Source organism: Jaculus jaculus, chromosome 2, assembly GCF_020740685.1.
Source record: "Jaculus jaculus isolate mJacJac1 chromosome 2, mJacJac1.mat.Y.cur, whole genome shotgun sequence".
In the NCBI taxonomy this organism is placed as follows: domain Eukaryota; kingdom Metazoa; phylum Chordata; class Mammalia; order Rodentia; family Dipodidae; genus Jaculus; species Jaculus jaculus.
Window position 1 is genome coordinate 54,790,310 of NC_059103.1, and position 19,558 is coordinate 54,809,867.

The following is a 19,558-nucleotide window of genomic DNA, read 5'->3' on the forward strand; positions in this document are numbered from 1 at the left end:
TTTTATTGAGGTAGGATCTCACTCTATGTTCTAGCCCAGGCTAACCTGGAATTTACTAGGTAGCCTCAAGGTGTCCTCAAACTCTCATGATCCTCCTACCTCTGCCTCCTGAATGCTGGGATTAAAGGCATGTACCACCATGCAGGGCTTTGTATACCTCATTTTAACCCATATGTCTTTACAGAGTTGAAGACACCTGGAATATCTTTAAAAAAAGAAAATAGAATTGCATGCTATATTGAACTCTGTGAGGGATGTGGTTTAGGGAAAAAAGAGTAGTTTCAACTCCAGGGTTTAAGTGTCTGTTCTGCTCTACAGTATGTGTAATGTTGGACATATCTAGTCTCTCTGAGCCTCAAGCTATGAAGTGTTGATGTTACATTACTAGAAAGAGAGGTGGGGAAGGACTAATCAGTGAAGTAGAGGGTCATCAAGGACACTGTGGCAACACAGGAGCTGAGGAAAGAGAGTGTCTGCAGAAAGGGGCGTGGTCAGCCATGTGGAAAGGTAGTACAGAGACCGAAGGAGAATTTGTATTGTGTTTGCCACTGCCAAGCAACCTGTTAAGACTTTTAAATTGTTTGTGGTCCATCAGAAATGAACAGAAAAAGATACTATCTTTGATTACTGTGTTGTTTAAAAGGACGTTTTTCTCAATATCATTAGCATATTAAAATCTGAGGACAAATTTTTATAATTGTTTTTTGCACTGCCAATAATTTCTATGTTATTTGGGCCCATTCAGGGAGAATTCCAGGGATGAATAAATTAAATCTAAACCATATAATTTGGATCAAGTTCAGAAACATTTCTTCCTCATAGTGCATCAGATGAAAATATTTTCCAGACCAATGTGCAATATGTCTTTCAAGTGCAATGGTCATCCTAAATAGAGATCAACATAAATTCTGAATATTAAGACAAAGACAACAAAATGTCATAAGTGTTCTAGTACAAAGGATTAAAAATAACACATTCTTGGGCTGGAGAGATGGCTTAGTGGTTAAGGTACTTGCCTGTGAAGCCAAAGGACCTTGGTTCGATTCCCTAGGTCCCATGTAAGCCAGATGCATAAGGTGGCACATGCATCTAGAGTTTGTTTGCAGTGGCTGGAAGCCCTGGCATGCCCATTCTCTCTCTCTCTCCCTCTTTACCTCTCTCAAATAAATAAACAAAGATAAAATATTTTAAAAACATATCATATTGTTTTTTACAATGCCTCTCCCAAGGAAAAGAACTTGACAACGTGAGCCCAGAGCTCCAGGTTGTCAGAGGTAAGATTCTCCTCACACAGAACTGACCTCCCAGGGGACAGCCTGACTTTCTTAACAGCTACAAAAACATTTCATCAACTAATATGAATTATGTTGCTCCTGCCCCATGCCAACTACAAAGGACTGTGGTCATGCAAAAGCAGAGGCAAAGAAAGGGACTTAGAATGGAGAAGACCTCTTAGTTGGAGAACCTGAGTCTGGGAGGTGAAGTATTTGCACAGTTCACACAGTTTGCACTGCAGCATGTGCTGGGACCCCCACCAAAGTAAGCACCTGTAACCTTCACACCCCTCTGCTCTTTCCTCAAAACTGTTTCCTAAGCTAGCACAATCACCCTCACCAAGTTCATCCTCACTGTCTTGCTTCCTAAGCTGCCCATCAATTCTTCTTTCCACTTCAATCTGACTACCTTCTCTACCACTTAATACACTCATAAATGACAAGATCACCACTATCTTTCATGGTATCCTACCTAAAGGTCACTTCCTTCAGCTGTATTTAATACCAGCCACTCCCACCTTCTTTTCTTCCATGACCCCCAAAGCATAGTTTTCTCTACACATACACACTAATTTCCCCAACTTGCTTGTTCCCCTCCCGGGTGATGTTGATGTGCTCAGACTTGTAAGCTTTGTGGAAGCTGAGTGTTCTTATGTCTCCTAGGAGCTCCTGCCTTCCATTGCATTCCTAATACTGAATATCTATTTGACATGTCAAAGTAAGCATATGCAAAACCAGAATCTTCATGTTTCTCCCTAATGCCTTGCCTATTCTTCCCTAAGCCTTTGTCATCTAAATAAATGCCATCACTTTCTACCCCAGGGTCCAGCTTGACACCCTAAAAGCCATTCTCAATACTCTCATTGCCCTCTTTTCCACATTCAACAAAGACCACCCAGCACATCTCCAAGAAGCCTGCTTCTTCCAAATGCAACTACTACAGCAGGGTAGGCCTCTGCCCTGCCTGGCCGTGCCTGCAGCCCATGCCTCCACAGCAGCTGAGCACTTTGTGGAGACACAAGCCAGCTCAGGCTCCATGCCTGCTGAAGACTCTGTGATGGCTTCTGTAGGACATGGGGTAGGGTAAGGCTCCTCAGGCCTCTCCTGGCCCTGTTGTCCTTTCTGTTCCCAAAACACATCAAGGTTCTTTTTTGCCTCAAGGTCTTTGTGTTCTTCATCTTCTCAGGCTGAGCACATGCCGGCCTATGTATTGAGGCCCTCCAGTTATTTATAAGTTAACAGGGTGAGCTTAGCACATCACTGCTCACCACCTGTGACCAGCCTGTACTTGCCCCACTGCCCCCCATAAGTGGAAGCTCCTAGACGCAGGGACTGTATTCACACTGTGGGTGCAGCCATGCTTACTGGCTCAGCAGATGCTGGGTGAGGGAACAGAGGTAGGCACAGTGGCCATGGGGTAGAATCCCAGATCTCCAGGCTCCTTACCTCTGCTCCAGTTGTCTCTCCTAAACAATGGATGAGTCAGCCTCCCCGCCCCACCCACCTACAATTATGTCGCAAGCATGGAAGCTTCACTGTGGGGGTGGCAGCCAACACAAAAGCACCAGCCATCTTGGTCTCTGGGGTCCACTGGGTTTGGTGCCTTTCTACTAGCTTTCTGCCTCCTGGTGTGTGTCAGTCCCAGTCAGAAAGGGTGAGGTGTTTATTTTAAAACAAACCTGCATGGCAGAACTGTCCAAGGCAGGCCTCTGCCCAGAGCTATAGGGCAGCTGGCCATCGGGGCAGTATCCACAATGGAATGAAAGAGGCAATTCCTGTAAGGCCCGTCCTTCCCACCTAGTCTAACCTCAGATTTTTAACATTTGACTCTCCTCACCAGGGGCTGGATAGAAGCTTCTGTTGCTGTAGGAACGTTGGCAACACCCTTCAAATAACTGATCGGAGTACAGAAGAAAGGAGCAAAGCCAAGGACAGAACTAGGAAAATGGCAAGAAGCAATCCTACAGGTGCCACCAGCACTCTGAAAGCAAAACCCGGGACAGAAGTGGAAAGTGGGATCCTCTGCTTACACTGCAGAGAGCAGCAGCAGCTCCCTGCTGGCAACATCAGAAACAAAAGACTATTGACACACACATCTGTTACTACTAAACACTTAGCAATCAATATTTTCCTAAAGGCATTTTTCCCTTTGGCTTTAAAGGGTTACTCTCTGCCAAGCTGCCAAATTCCAACCTTCCCTATGTCCACAACCACCACATAAAGTGACTATTAGAACTTCAAACAAAGAATTTAGCCTCGGAAATGGCCTCATGCTAGTTTTTTCCTGAATAGAGACAACACCAGGAAAATGTCAGAAGGCAAACTAAAACCCACACCCTGAAAGACTGAAAACACAGCAGTCATATCCCTGGGAGGATGAGCAGCCACAGCCCAATTTAATTTACAAAGGAAACTGGGTAGATGGAGTCAGCTGACCTGAATGGGTCTTCATGGAAAGCAGAGGGCTGTAAAGAGGAGAAGGTGTGAGAAGCTGGGTGGTGCCTTACCTTAACACCTGCATCTCCACTGGAGAGTTCTGCAGCTCATCCTGGAGGCGATGCCAGCGCAGGCAGGCCTTCAGCTCTTGTTGCTCCTGGGCCTCATGGGAAGCCAGCTGTGTGGGCCAAACACACAAATACATGATCATAGTGTTGACCAGCCCTTCTGTGGGGATGACTGGGCCTGCCCCTTTTACCTTTTCCACCACTAAAAAAGCAAAGGGCCAAGGGAGCGCTGAGCTCCTTCAAGGAGCTGGACCAAACACTCCAGGACTCCAGCACTAGCAGCTGGAGTCAGACCTGCTTGTGGTTAGGATGATGCAGGGTCCCTGGTTCTTGAACTCACTCTAGCCCCAGAACACACACCTGGCCTGGAGAGAAGGGCCTCACCTAGGACCATTTCCCTTTTTAAAAAAAAAAAAAAAAATTTATTTATTTATTTGAGAGCGACAGACACAGAGAGAAAGACAGATAGAGGGAGAGAGAGAGAATGGGCACGCCAGGGCTTCCAGCCTCTGCAAACGAACTCCAGACACGTGCGCCCCCTTATGCATCTGGCTAACGTGGGACCTGGGGAACTGAGCCTCAAACCGGGGTCCCTAGGCTTCACAGGCAAGCACTTAACCGTTAAGCCATCTCTCCAGCCCCCATTTCCCTTTTGATTTCCTCCCCAGCTCTCCTTCCCTGCTTTGTATTTCAGCAAAGGGAGGGGAAGGCCCCTCTATTTACCTCTTATTTTTCTCAACCCTTAATTTTGTTAAGGACTATTTACAGTGGAGCCTGCTAATGCAGCCCAGATGTTTCTGTTCACATATATCTCAGAAAAAAAAGTAAACTGCCTGGACCCAGTTTAGGGGTGGGAAGGCCATCACACTGCCCCACTGAGTCAGAACAGGCTCTCTCTCTAAGGAAGGGCAGCACAATACTCATAGGAGAGGGATAAAATGTGTGGGATCTAGGCATTTCTAGAAATCACTTGTTTCTAAAATTCATTTATCAGATATATGTACTGAGTCTCTGTATAGGTCTTGGGGACAGTATGGAAACAGCCTTCAGTACTGTGAAAGGTGCGGCCATGTAAGAACATGAATATTAGAGTGAGGGCAATAGTAGAGTTCAGGAAGGACCTAGGTATCCCTTGTCAACACCAGGGAGAGTATGACATGGGACAGAAAGTTTTTCTGCAGAGGTACCCAACATTTCTTCATGGAAAATGGGCATCAGCCAGGGAGTAGGATTGCAGGAAGAAGGAAAATACAGCCATGTTAAGGGTCTGGAAAGAAGATGATGAGCTTAGAGAATGGTGGAGAATGTGGTCAGGCTAGGTACAGACTGCCTTGGAGAGAGGAAAAGAGGCTGGCAAAGGCAAGATGACTTTGTGTCTATTGTTAAAGGCAGAGCAGTATCCCCTGGTCCTCAAGGCATTTATGTTGAAGACTGTGGTGGTTTGATTCAGGTGTCCCCCATAAACTTAGGTGTTCTGAATGCGTCCTGATGGAGATTTGGGAATTAATGCCTCCTGGAGGGAGTGTATTGTTGGGGGTTGGCTTATGGGCTTTATAGCCAGTTTCCCCATGTCAGTGTTTGGCAAACCCTCCTGTTGCTGTGGTCCACCTTAGGTTGGCCGGGGTTGATGTCCACCTTCTGCTCATGCCATAGTTTCCCCCTGCCATCATGGAGCTTCCCCTAGAGCCTGTAAGCCAAAATATACCTCTTTTTCCCAGAAGCTGCTCTTGGTTGGGTGATTTCTACCAGCAATACAAACCGGACTGCAACAGTAAAGTGGTACCGAGGAGTGGATTGCTGCTAGACACCTGACTGTGTGGCTTTGGCCTTTTGGAGCTGATTTTCAAGAGGAATGTGGGAGGATTTGAAACCTTGGCCTAAGAGATACCTTGCAATGCTATAAGTACAGCTTGATGGAATATTCTGGTCTGAGCTGCAAGACCTGAATGCAGTAAGAACTATGGACTGTGAGGTTTGGCTTATGAGGATGAGAAAGAGCTTTGCTTGGACTGGGCTAGCAGTTTGTGTGAAAAGCTTGCTGTTATGCCTGTGTCCTGAAAAGTTGTGCAGGGTTGCTTTGCATAGAAATGAACTGGTGTGTGCAGAGGGATATGGCACAGAAAGAAAAATCTTTGGATGAACTCTTGCCCGTTCAGCTGCAACTGAGAGATTACAACTTTTGAGACTGGGCTAGCTGACCTGTGCTGGGGCAACAAGAAGGATGTAGACTCTTTAGAAGGGGACTGAGTGCTCAAGGAGTGTCTTGTTCTTCAAAGTCTGCTTTATTCCCCCCTAGATTAACAAATTGGCACCCTACCTGGTACCGTGGAGTATAAGAAATGCTGGAAAGAGGGTCATTGAGTTTGCAACACAGTCTTGTGTTTTGGAAATGGCCATGGGCAGTGTGAAGCGGGTTTGCTGGTTGCCTGCATAGAGATCCCACAGGGCCATGAAGATGAACCGTGGCCTGCAGTAGAGACCCAGTGGAGATGCCGGGACCATGAGAGGGCTGCCAAGGAGCTGCCGGCCCCGATGAAGTTTCCCAGGACTGTGAGTAGCCTAGCTGGAAGGGCACAATTGAATGCCAGAGACTTGTTGCTGGTTCGAATTATCAGACTTGAAGATTTGTCACTGGCTAGAGTTGCTAGACTTGAAGCTACAGAGTTTAATGTTTGTTCCGGTTCTTTAAATCTTGTATTGGTTGAATGTTTCTTTGCTATACCCAATGCCATCTATTTCAGTGTGAATATTTATTCTGTGGCATTATGGTGTTTTGGAGGTTATTTTTTGGTATTATGGCTCAGTTAAAAGATCTTGGACTGTGGGGATGTATGAACATCACTGGAATTGATAAAAACTATGGGGACTTTTAAAGTTAGAAGAATGCATTGCATTTTACATCATGTATGGTTATTAGTTTATGGGGGCCAGGGGCGGAATGTGGTGGTTTGATTCAGGTGTCCCCCATAAACTAAGGTGTTCTGAATGCCAGGTTCCCAGCTGATGGAGATTTGGGAATTAATGCCTCCTGGAGGGAGTGTATTGTTGGGGGTTGGCTTATGGGCTTTATAGCCAGTTTCCCCATGCCAGTGTTTGGCACACCCTCCTGTTGCTGTGGTCCACCTTATGTTGGCCAGGGGGTGATGTCCACCCTCGAGGCTCATGCCATCGTTTCCCCCTGCCATCGTGGAGCTTCCCCTAGAGCCTGTAAGCCAAAATAAACCTCTTTTTCCCAGAAGCTGGTCTTGGTTGGGTGATTTCTACCAGCAATATGAACCGGACTGCAACAAAACCTACCTCTCCTTTGACTGAATATGGAAATGGGGACTTTCAAGAAGTGATTAAGCCAAGTGAAGTCCTCAGTGGGGGCTTTAATGCTTTAGGGCTGTGGTCTTATAAGAACAAGGCACCAAAGCTCTCTCCTTTCCTCGAGCATGGAGGGAAGGCCAAATGAAACTAAAGAGAGAAAGCAGACATCTGGGAGCCAGGATGAGAGGCAGCACCAGCAATCAGCCCTGTTCATACCATGATCTTGGACATCCAGCCAGCTTCTGGGACTAGGAGAAAAATAAGTGCTTGTTGCTTAAGCCGTCGCGTCTGGTATTTGATTATGGCGGCCCAAGCAGACTACCATAGCTACGAGGGAGCTTAGCCTTAATCCAGGTCGATGACAAGTCATATACAATCCAATCCATGCCTCCCTGAGGACAGTGCTGAGAGGAATGTGGCTTCCATCTCCTCCTTCAGTGACATGCCCTTCTTCACTTTGCTTTCTGAGGCCAATTGCCACATAGCAAATGACCAAATCAGCCACTGCAGACCAGGAGTAGCCTAGGAGGTGGTACCAGGTTTGGCTTCTGGGTATGTTTTGATTTGTATATATAATTTTTTCTTGATAACACTAAACCCAGGACCTTTCATATATATGCTAAGCCCATATCAACCACAGAGTTGTATTTCTCAGCCCTTTATTTGCATATTTTTTGAGACAGGGTATAACTTTAGTCCAGGCTGGCCTCATAGTTATAGCAATACTCTTGCTTCAGCCTCCTAAATACCAGGATTACATGCATGAGGCAGCACGCTTGGCTGTAAATTATGTGTATATGTGTTTGTATTTTTTTTCCCCCACATAACAACCTAGCTTTGTGAAATTCCTTAAAACACTTGATGGCCCATGCTGGAAAGATGGCGTAGCAGGTAAGAATGGTGCCACTCTAGCATGAGGGCCTGACTTGTCCTGAGTTTGATTCCCTAGCACCCACATAAGTAGCAGGGTGTGGCCACACATGTCTATAACTCCAGTTTTGTGGGGAGTAGAGACCAGAGAATTGCTGGGGTTTGTGAAATTGGCAAGCTCCAGTTTTAGTGACAGACTGTTTCAAAGAAATATGTAGATGAGTGATGTGCGAAACACCCAAAATTATCCTACATCCTATCCATATGGCCTATGCATGCACACAGGCACAGCATCTGCACAGACATATGCAGACACACACACACACACACACACACACACCACACATACTAATATGTACACACAAATAAATGATTTTTTTTTTCTTTTTTGGTTTTTCAAGGTAGGGTCTTGGTGTAGCCCAAGGCTAATCTGGAATTCACTATGTAGTCTCAGGGTGGCCTCAAACTCAAATCAATCCTCCTATCTCGGCCTCCTGAGTGCTGGGATTAAAGGTGTGCACCACTATACCAGGGGGAAAAAAATTCTTTTTAAAAAACCAACACAAAGCATCCACAGTCAGGCAGGAGAATGAATTCACATTCAAGTTCAGCCTCGTGTACATAGTGAGTTCTAGGTCAGCTGGATTATGCAGCAAGACACTGTCTCAATTAAACCAATTGAACAAATAAACAAAAAACAAATAAAACAAAATACCCACTGTCCATGTCACCACATATATAACCACAAGGGAGTGCATGAGCCTGACTTTTCTTCAAGACGGCTCAAATGTGTCCTTATCTGCCTTTTCTGATGTTCTACCAAAAGAGCTCTTGTATCCCATAGGGCTCATCTTTCTTACAGTACACTTCATTGTCTAGCATGTAGCTGTTTCACTTGTCTGTTCTTTCTCCTATCTCTAAACTGTGACCCCCACAGGGAATGGGACCCTCTATCTCTTCTTTACACAGCTACCTATCTAGAAAATATACAGATTATTGCATTTAATGTATGTCCATTGAAAAATGAGTGAATGAGTGAATGAATGAAAACAACTTGACTCTGTATAGGCAAATACTTAAGAGCCACTCGAAACCCACCTGCTGTGCTTTAGCCCAGAATATATCTTCCAAGTGAGTGGCGAACCCTTCACTGAGCCATTCCTCTGACCAGTCACGGGCTCCAATGGCTAGACCAAACCAGGCATGTGCAATTTCATGGCAGAGACGGGTCCCACAGAGATGGCTTGTGCCTGTTAAGGTGCTCTGAGAGAGGAAGATGATGTGTGGGCTGCAGATAATGGGAGAGAAAACACATGGAGTCTTGTTAGAGCCTGTCCCCATGGGGCAGCTTTCTCAGTCTGAGAGTCTGTTATTATCATGTGCGTGCTAGGTCATGATGGATGGATTTGTGGCTGAGATGCTTTTAGACCTCAATAAAGTGGCAGTTGACGTTTCTGGCAGAGGTTCAGGTTGCCATTTCTGCCAGCAGTTGTCTCCATCATCAAGCAGCTATTACCTGTAATAAGTAACCTGCACCAGAGTTTTATACTGAAGAAATTACAAGGCGATGGAAGCATTTACTACAAAATCTGGACTGTAAAAGAAGAGCAGGTGTGAGACGTGAAGCCCATGCTGTTAGGAGAGTGATCAAAGAAGACCCTTTGGCCAAAAATCCCAGCAGCTTACAGGCAAATTGAGAAGTCATGCAGAAGGACAGGAAAAGCCAAGAAGAATGGAACCAAAAATTTTCCATTTCACACTGGAGCTGGTTTTGGAGTTCACAATCTGACAGGTGCCATGCATGAGGAGGTTCCCAAGGATCTCAGAGAAGGGCCCACTTTCTACAAAACAAAAATTTTCAATAGAAGCTACACTGATTCACATGATATAACAAAATCATGAGAGAGGGGGTGGGGAGGGAACTCTCCAGGTGTGCAAACGGCCTCAGGGCTGATGCCAGATGGGGAGAGTCAGCTAATCTCATTTTCCATACCTTATTCTAAATGTCCAAATACCATGATTAAAATTTCACAAGCGAAATGGAAGGAAGTGAGGAGCTGAAGAAAGAAAAGGGGAATAGAATCTCATAGAGAAATCTCTCCTCTGGCTGGGGATGTAGCTCTGTTGGTAGTGGGCTTGCCTGGCAAGAATGAAACCCTGGATTCAACTTCTAGCATCACAAATGAGATGTGGAAGCACTAGCCTGTAGTCCCCAGCACCAGGGAGGTAAAGGCAGAAGGATCATAAGTTCAAAACCAGCAAAGCCTGATGGCCTAGGTTCAATTCCCCAGCCACCCACATGCATCTGGAGTTCCTTTGCAGGAGCAGAAGGCCCTGGTGAACCCATTCTCTCTCTCTGAAATAAATAATGAAAATTTATTTAAATATTTAAATAAAAAAAGGCAGCTGTGAAACCTTCCAAAGTAAGAAACTGTACACACCAGTTCCTTCTTTCAAAAGCCGTTTGTTTGCCATCATGTTAGCTCCGCACAAGCCAAGACTGCCTGCAGATATTTGGTCCGCCCCCACAGCCACCATTAGAGAAAACCCCACCTATATTTCCCTTGCACAATATCACCCATTCAGCTCAGAGAGCTAAATTGCAATCACGGGAGTCAGGGCTGCCAAAATAGACAGCTTTCATGTGAAGTAATAACAGGGCAGGCCGGCAAATGAAAAAGCATCTGCCAGGGCTCTCTGAAGAGCCCACCAGAACCCCAGAAATTAAAAATAGAGTGGAAGCACTAAGAACAAAGCTGTGCGGTACAACAGGCACCACCAACACTATTAACTCAGACCAAAAAAAAGTAAGCAAAAAAGGAAGACAGCAAGGCAGGGGAGGAAGCATGAGGCCCAGGAGCTAGCCTCCCTTGACTTTGAGACTCTACAACCTGGCCTTCCCAAGTAAATGACCTGGGGCTCCAGCAAGTACAGCTACAAGAAAAGCCACAGAAATGTACGGAGTAAATAACATTCCAGACATGCTGCTGGCAGCACTTCACCCTTTTGGCTAAAACAAAACAGAAGTAATTTCCGGCCTTATAAACAGGATTAAAGAAGATGAGCCCACCTGGGAAGGGTTCACCAACCAGAATGGTAGTCATGGGTATGTGGACAGGGACTGCAGGGTTGACCCCAGCTCAAGCCAGGAAGATTTGAAAGAGTTTGACTCTGAATTGCAGTGAGACCATTCAGGAAGAAAAAGTCTCTATTGCCTGGGGTGACCTGGGGCTGCTTTGTCCCAGAGTGGAAGCCTAGCCAAGGCCATTTGTGCTAATATGTCTGCCCAGAGTCTGAAGGAATGGGCAAATGCTGCTTGGGGGGTGGAGGGAGGTGGTGGCTCACCTTCCTGCCCTTTAATTTTTTTCTCCCAGAATAGCCATTGTAGTCTCCACCAGACTTCCTTCCCCACCCTTTGGAAAACTGCAGACACCACCCAGCCTGGAAGCCTCTGGGTGGACTTGGGATACCTTCCAAGTTCCCACTTCCCACCCTCAATCCTTTCTTCCTAGCCAAGGGTAAATGGCCTTCCTACAGTCCTAGGAGGAAGAAGGAAGTGTAAACATCCTCTGTATGGTTAGGATGAGACAAAAGGGTGTTTAATTTGCTACACATCACCCTGTTACCAGGAACAGCAGAGCCTCTCCCTGGACAGCAAGATTCCAGGTGAGATACTGAATCTCAAACCTCCAGGGGCCAGGTATGTCCTAAAAGTTAAGCTATAACCTTAAAAAGGAAAAGGTTTCTTTCTTTGAAAACATGGAGTGAGTGTTCTCAGGGTGTTAATCACATTCTAACAGAAAAAGATGACTAGAATATTCTTTCAAGGGAAAGTTTCTTCCTTCATTTTGACCCTAAATATCAGAATTTTTCAAGTAAGTAGACTCTTCTTAACCTTGTACTGGTGAAGAAAACAAAAGCATTCTGTGGTGCACTTTGAGGAGGGCTACAGTTACTCTGGCAGCAGCCACTCCACGTCATGGCCACTTCAAAACAGAATGAGCTTTGCGAATTTCTACACATACCTTGACCTTTATCTGTAAGGTCTACTCCAGGGTACATAGCACAATCTTGCCTTCTCAGGACCCTATGGTCCCAGCCAGCTAGTTATCTTCACTTCTGACAAGGCTAATGGAAAAATCGGTCTTTTTTAATGCCCTAGAAGGGTAGGTCAACTATCTCTACAAATGCCAAATTATCCACTCACCATCATTAACGAGGAAGGTAAATCACTTCAGTTGACACCTTTAAATTACTGTGTTTATTTGAGGCAGGGTCTCGCTCGAGCCCAGGTTGACCTGGAACACTCTCTATAGTCCAGGCTAGCCTCAAACTAACAGTGACTGTCCTAAATCAACCTCCTGAGTGCTGGGATAATAGGCATGAGCCATCATGTACATCTTAAAAAAATTGTTTTTAAATCATTGAGTTTCTCTTTTTTTTTTCCAAATAAGAAATAAGTATGAATGTGACATTTTACCTCTCAAAAACACAAGCCCTCTTATTTGCATTACCTATTATACATTATCTATGTTCCAATGTTGGTGAAGGAAGATGAGGGAGACCCCAGTAGCTCAGAGCCATAGTAGGCTTTCCAGGGAGACTATCAAAATGGTAGAGGATACTTCCTCCACTGAGGCCAAGTGAACTGGATGCCTGCCCCACACGATAAAAAATATCATGTCTGGCCTGAAATCTGTTTCTCCAGACTGTTCCTTAATGCTGCCTACCCAGGCAGATTAGAATGTTGTGTCCATTAATTTAAAACACGCTTCAAGCAGAGAAGGAAGGAGCCCTTCATTACTCCCAGGAGCTGCTCAGATCCTGCGGGAGGAATTCAATTTGGAGCGGAAATGGAGAATTTCATCAGATCTTAAGCAGGAGCTAGTGTTTGATTTATTTCTGCTTTTTCCAGAGAGGCCTGACCAGCGCGGCCCATCCTGCTGCTCAGGGAGCAAGAGAGCACTTAGCAGCTTGGGCTAGAAGCTGCAAACCACAGCTGCAGATCAGACCAGACTGACTGCACAGGTGGAACAGCCCCAGGCCCCTCCCAGAGGCTACAATAGATCCAGATTCCCCTGTGTGGTGTGTGTGTGGGGGGAGCGGGAGAGGGGCAAATCCACTTTTATAAAGAAGTGTCATACTGACATATTCACCAAGCTTCAGTTTTTTATGGGATTAACATTTTTCACAATTTCAACAATATCCAGAGCCCACTATCCAGATGCAGAGAGAGGACAGAGGAAGAACAAACCAAGAACAGGGAAAGCAGCTCTTCTGCTGGCATCTAACAGGATAGTTCTGCAGGTCCTCCAGTCAATGGCAGGAAAGCATCTTTTGCTTGTGTGATTTAATAACTGCTAATATAGTTTGGACAACTGAAATGTATATCCTGAGGTGATCTGACAATGAAAGCAAATCTTCCCAAGGCTCAACATCACTCCCTACCCCCAAAGTTTACACGTGCTTCCTCTTTTCTCAGAGAGTGCCAAGTGAAGCATGCAGGCGCTGAGGCACTCAAGCCAGGGTATTTACAAACCAGCTCCTGTCTGTCAACTCTAAAGGAGTCCTTCGCTTCCTCTTCCCTGGATGTGATCGAATGTAGGCGACACACCTGCTATCTTGAAGGCCACAAGGTGGCCCAGTTGGCTGGCAGTCTTTCCTCCCCTACTGCTCTGAGACTGCTCAATAGGAAACAGCCTTCTTCCACCTTCCTCACGTGGTACTCATTGTGGCCTAATAAGCAGTCTTTAATGGGAGATGATAAGAAGTTCAATAGTCTACTGAATACACTGGTTCTCAAAAGCCAGAGGAGGGCTGGAGAAATGGCTTAGCAGTTAAGCACTTGCCTGTGAAGCCGAAGGACCCCGGTTCGAGGCTCGATTCCCCAGGACCCACGTTAGCCAGATGCACAAGGGGGCGCATGCCTCTGGAGTTCGTTTGCAGTGGCTGGAAGCCCTGGCACACCCATTCTCTCTCCCTCTCTCTATCTGCCTCTTTCTCTGTCTGTAGCTCTCAAATAAATAAATAAAAATATTTAAAAAAAAAAGCCAGAGGAAAACTTGCCTCATTGTTTAGATTAAGGGAACCTAAGTTGGGGAGAAAGGTTTGCTTTGAAGGATTCTGAAGAACAAAGGCTAAGGAGCTACCAAAGTGACAATGGCAGAGTGACTAAGGAAGCCCCAGGGCCTACCTTATGCTTTGCCAGTACCCTCCTTCCTAAGACTCACATTGCAGGAGAGTTTGCTCCATGCTGGTCATCCATGCCATCTCACTTCATCTATCCCATGACCTCAGGAAGTGCATTTACTTTCCCACTTTGTAGGCCATGAAAGTGAAGTACAGGGAGGCAAAGTTACTTGCCCACAAATTACAGATAATAGAGCTAGCATCAGAACACATGCAGTCCTCACTCTGAAGCCTTTCTGACCCACTTTGCTCCTGAAATGCTGGCTCCTACTTCTCCATGATAGCTCAAATTCCCAGAACAAGGCTCATAGATATCCTAGTGTTCCATCTTCAGACAGCATGGAAGAGAAGGCACTAGCCTTCTCTAGGAACCTGTTTCCTACATTTACACCACAGCCATAGCAAGAGTACTAGTACCAGGCCTTCAGATCAGCAGTGTTTTGGCCTCTTCTAAGTGAGAACAGCAGAGAAGAAGAAAAACAATGGAATAGAAGGAGCCATACTACTACATAGTTGATGCCCCCCAAAGAGCCTAAATTTACTTTGAGGGGGGAAACAGTTGTGAGGTCAGTTTCTAGTATATAACTCCAAAGGCTTTGGAATGGTCACATGACAGTCTAGCACTCCTGAACTTTCTGTCCTGCCTATTTTAAGTGAAGTCTGATGTTCTTTTCAATTGGAGATAATTTTTAAACAGATCACAAACTCAATGGGCTACAGAAGCCTAAAAGATAAACTGAAGGTGCTTTGTGAAGGGTCAGGGATAAGGAGATAGGGAAGTGGGTAACAAGCAGTGGGAAGCAGGTAAAGGGATGAGGAAGTAGATGGTGCTATAAAGGAATTACATAAGAATAAGGAAGTAGAGAAGATGATGGAAGTAAAGTAAGAAGAAGGCATATGAGAGAAGTAGACACAGATAATAAAGGGAAGATATCCAAGGAAGGGAGTAGAAAACAAGTGAAGGTTGTGATGGTTTGAATCAGGTGTCCCCCATAGATACAAGTTCTGAATGCTTGGTCCCCAGCTGGTGGCTATTTGGGAGATGGAGCCTTGTTGGAGGTGGTATGTTATTGGGGGTGGGCTTAGAGGGGTTATAGCCAGCTCCCCCTTGCCAGAGCTGAGCTCACTCTCCCGCTGCTGTTTCCCACCTTCTGTGGCTGAGGTGATCTGTCCAGCCTCTGCTCATACCATCCTTTCCCTGTCATCATGAAGCTTCCCCTCAAGACTATAAACCAAAATAAACCCTTTCCTCCCATTAGCTGCTTTTGGTCAGGTCAGGTGCTTTGTACCAGCAACAAGAGGGTGACTACAATAGAGGCCATGCCTAACAAAATAATGGAAATAGATAGAGAGGACATTAGAAAAGCCAAAGGGTTAATTTGGGAAACTAGATAAACACAAGAGGGATAAGATGACAACAGGGGCATGGATATAGCATGTTTTGTTTTGTTTATAATTTCACCCAAGTTTTTGTTTATTTCTATTTATTTATTTGAGAGCAACAAACAGAGAGAGAAAGAGGCAGATAGATAAGACAGAAAATGGGTACACTAGGGCCTTCAGCCGCTGCAACCCAAATCCAGACACATGCGCCACCTTGTGCCTCTGGCTTATGTGGGTCCTGGGGGAATCGAGCCTCAAACCGAGGGTGGGTCCTTAGGCTTCACAGGCAAGTGCTTAACCATTAAGCCATCTCTCCAGCTTAGATACAGCATGTTTTAAATCCACTAGGCCAGCTGGGGTACATACCTATAATCTCAGCACTTGGGAGGCTTAAGTAGGAAGATCACTTGGAGTATAAGGAGAAGCTGGGCTGCATAGAGCAAAACCCTATCTCCAACAAAGATACAAACAAAACCCATTAGGCCAAGTTCACAAGCTCCAAGTTTGTAGTCTTTGTAGTAATTCCCAAGTCTCCTTGACAGAAGCAATTAACTAGGAGGGTAAAATGGCCCAAAGCTAGGTCCTGTCAGAGACTGTGGTGTGTGCTGATGGGAGACAAGGGAAAGTCTCTAAGGCAAAGCAAGATGACTGCAGTGAGGAGAGAGGGAGTCACACAAAGGGGAAGGGGGATAATAAAACAGTGTTGGTAGCCTCACAATCAGGTTGGATGTGGCTAAGGGGAAAATCAATAGCATGACAATGACCAAATGCAAAGGCCACTTGGGCCCCAAGAAACATGGAGACCATCTTAGGCCCAGCAGCAGCTCTGCAGGCTGTACAGTGGTTGACAGAGCGGCAGACACTTCATTTCTGACTTTTAAGAAACACAGCAGAGGAGACAAGGGCTAACTTGACCTTGAAAATGGACAAGGCTTGGTACTTGTTAATACTTATCTAAAAAGCTCATTGGAGCAGATATAAATGTTTCATGGTTAAATGTTGAAGAATCAAAGCAAAAGTCAGTTTTTTAATTCCCCAATTCTATTTTGACTCCTTTTCCTCACTGAATCTTAAAGTATATGTGCTGTTTAAGTGTTCTCTAGATTCTCATAGGCAGGAGTAAGGAAAACCCTTCTTGGAAGTTATTGATGTGCTGGTAACTCTATGTCTCATGAACAAGGACACTCCCATATCCATACTATAGAAACAAGTGATTGATTGTAGCTACATGTCTTTGGAATCATTTCTATATTTAAACTGAAAGCTATACGTTTTTTGCAGGCTCTAGAGAAGTTTCCTGGTCAATTAAATTAAGACGTGGTAACCTCCACTGGAGCAAATGGATGACAAAAGTGTGATTCTCTCTACTTCCCACTACCACCCAGGTCCACCCCAACCAAGGTGATGATATTTGTTTATTAAAAGGAACTAATCAAGTTAACCTCTGTGGTGATACAGGGAAAGTCTTTTAGTACAATGATGCATTGTGCTTCTTTCCTAGAACATCAATTAAATGGTGCATGGAGAACCATATCATATCCACTTTGCTTCTACTGTGTGAATAAGAGTCTGTCATTTGTGACCATGGGGAAGCTTGGAAAGCTGTTTCATGAAGATGCATGTGTGGGCAGCCTGCAACCACCCTGAAGAAGAAATGATTGGTTACTGGTTTCTTTGAAATCCACTTTCTGGGTCTACAAGTCAAGCCTTTCCATCTTCCTTGTCCACAAAAAGAAGCTATGAGGAATACACAGTGAGTACTTAGATATTTAACCAGTCATCAGTTGTTGCCAAAACCAACAGCAAGTATCTAAGACAATGAAGTCCCAAAATACAGTAAGAAATGTTTTTAGGTACCTTGCTGGAGCTGACAAAGGTATGCTTGAAGCTGAAAGAGTAGCTTGTACAGCAGTCAGCCTAAATGCAACACAGGCATTACAGAAGGATGGAGAGTTCTGGAAGTAGAATACTGTTATGAAACAAATTCAGGGTTCCCCTTGCTAGATAGTCAAACTGTTATTTAGATTCCAAAGAAGTTACTGAGGAATGAGCATGACAACCACTTCTGAATGTAAATAGTGAAAACTAGGCAAAGAGAACTGCAGGAAGATAAGTCCGATATTCCTTGACAGTTGGGTGGTGGCAGCAGCCATGATAATGAAGATGCGGGACGCTGTCACTTTAGAGTGCTCATACTCCCCAGGCTGTGATGCTATTGGTTTAGTCTATCTGTCATTTACAGTGTGTATGTGTGTGTTTTGGGATTGTGTTACATGCATGTATGGTGTACACAGAAGCAGATGTGAACACCCAGTACACACACATGTGGAGGCCAGAGGAAGGCTATGGTGTATTCTTCTATCATTCTTCTACATTACTTCCCTGAGACAGAGTCTCTCACTGAGCCAGGACCTCTCTGTTTTTTGGTTAGACTGGATAACAAGTGATCCTCCTTTGGCCTCTCCTTTCAGTGCTGGGGTTCTAGGAAGCTGTGGCTGTGGCCTGCTTTTTACCTAGGTGCTGGGGATCAAACCTGGGTCTTCATGTTTGCACAGTAAGCACTCTAACTTGCTGAGCCATCTCTCCAGCTCCATGTGTGAGTTTTTATTATTACAAAATTAAAAGAAATACAAATGTTTAACCTGAATTGATTTGAACATTTCACAGTGTATATTTGTACAGAAACATCATGCTTCCCTATTGATGAATATGATTTTTCTGTATGAGTTAAAATATATTTAAAGAAAAAAAATATATATATATAAAGAAAAAATGGAGAAAAATGAAATATTCCTTACACTCACATCTTCATCAAAAGTCAAGACCATGTGTTTCTGATTTATGTATGCTGCCTGACCCTTTGTAGTACCTGGGTACTGGATAATCTGTTTGATTTTTATGAAAATTTCTACCACCTTTATTTATGCTATGAAATGGTTTAGCAAGTTCTTGCTTCATGGAAAAGGCAAAGACATAAATTTCAGCCAAGACCAGGTCAGTCACCATACTTTCCCAGTTTCTAAGGGTAGAATTAATTAGGTTTATTGTGTTTTTGAAATCAAAACACAGCTCAGGTGATTACTACCCTCTAATGGCTTATAATGAAGGCAAAGCTTGTTAACCAAGCAAACAACTGACATATTTGTTTAAAGTGTAAATGGGAAAAATTCAAGAATTAAATGAATGAATTCACTGATTGTTCTCTGTTGATTGCAAAGGACTATTCATCTGTCACAATGTATACCACCACTTTTGTTAAAAGGATCAGCCTTACCAGAATTGCCCTTATCTGATCAGGAATCTCTATAGTGCAAGTCAATATCCCTCACGATTCTAGAGAACTCCTCTGCATCAAGGAGTACTGCTGAAGACAAAGGCTACTGGGGATCCATATATATAAGAATAGTAGGGCTGGAGAGATGGCTTAGCGGTTAAGCCCGTGCCTGTGAAGCCTGAGGACCCGGGTTTGAGGCTCTCTTCTCCAGGACCCACGTTAGCCAGATGCACAAGGTGGCACATGCATCTGGAGTTCATTTGCAGTGGCTGGAGGCCCTGGCGCACCCATTCTCATTCTCTCTCTCTCTCTCTTTCTCTCTGTCTGGCACTCTCAACTAAAACATACACGATTTTTTTTTAATTAAAAAAAGAATAGTAGCCAAATTCCTACAAATTCCATAATTTCATTTTTCTTCACTGCTGAGTAAAATTTCATTGTGTATATGTATCACATTTTCATTATCCATTAATCTAGTTATTTGGCATCTAGTCTGGTTCCACTTCTTTGCTATTCTGAATACAGAAGCAATGAGCATGGGTGTGCAAGCAGAAAGGACACAGGGAGGGAGAATGGGGGTCACCAAGGGAGAGAGGAAAATCAACTAAATCAAATAATGTTTGAAACTGCCATGATGGCACCTAAACTCTATACGTCATTTTACTGATCTTAATAGCAGCTTCATGGATAGATCAACAGCTTATGGAGACTAGGCAACAACACACCTCCCATTTTCCAGGATGATCCTAGAAAGT

The 19,558-nt window shown here is 44.6% G+C and overlaps 1 protein-coding gene across 4 annotated transcripts in view; it reads right to left on the reverse strand.

The window, feature by feature from the left end:
- Positions 1–19,558, reverse strand: part of Aopep (aminopeptidase O (putative)) — a 428,441-nt gene that overhangs the window by 181,643 nt on the left and 227,240 nt on the right. For all 4 annotated transcript variants that reach the window (XM_045144107.1, XM_045144109.1, XM_045144108.1 and 1 more), the window contains 2 exons: positions 9,056–9,245; positions 3,782–3,888 (listed from right to left, as the gene is read on the reverse strand). In XM_045144107.1, the coding sequence (XP_045000042.1) occupies positions 3,782–3,888; positions 9,056–9,245 (297 nt within the window). The remainder of the gene's footprint in view (positions 1–3,781; positions 3,889–9,055; positions 9,246–19,558) is intronic.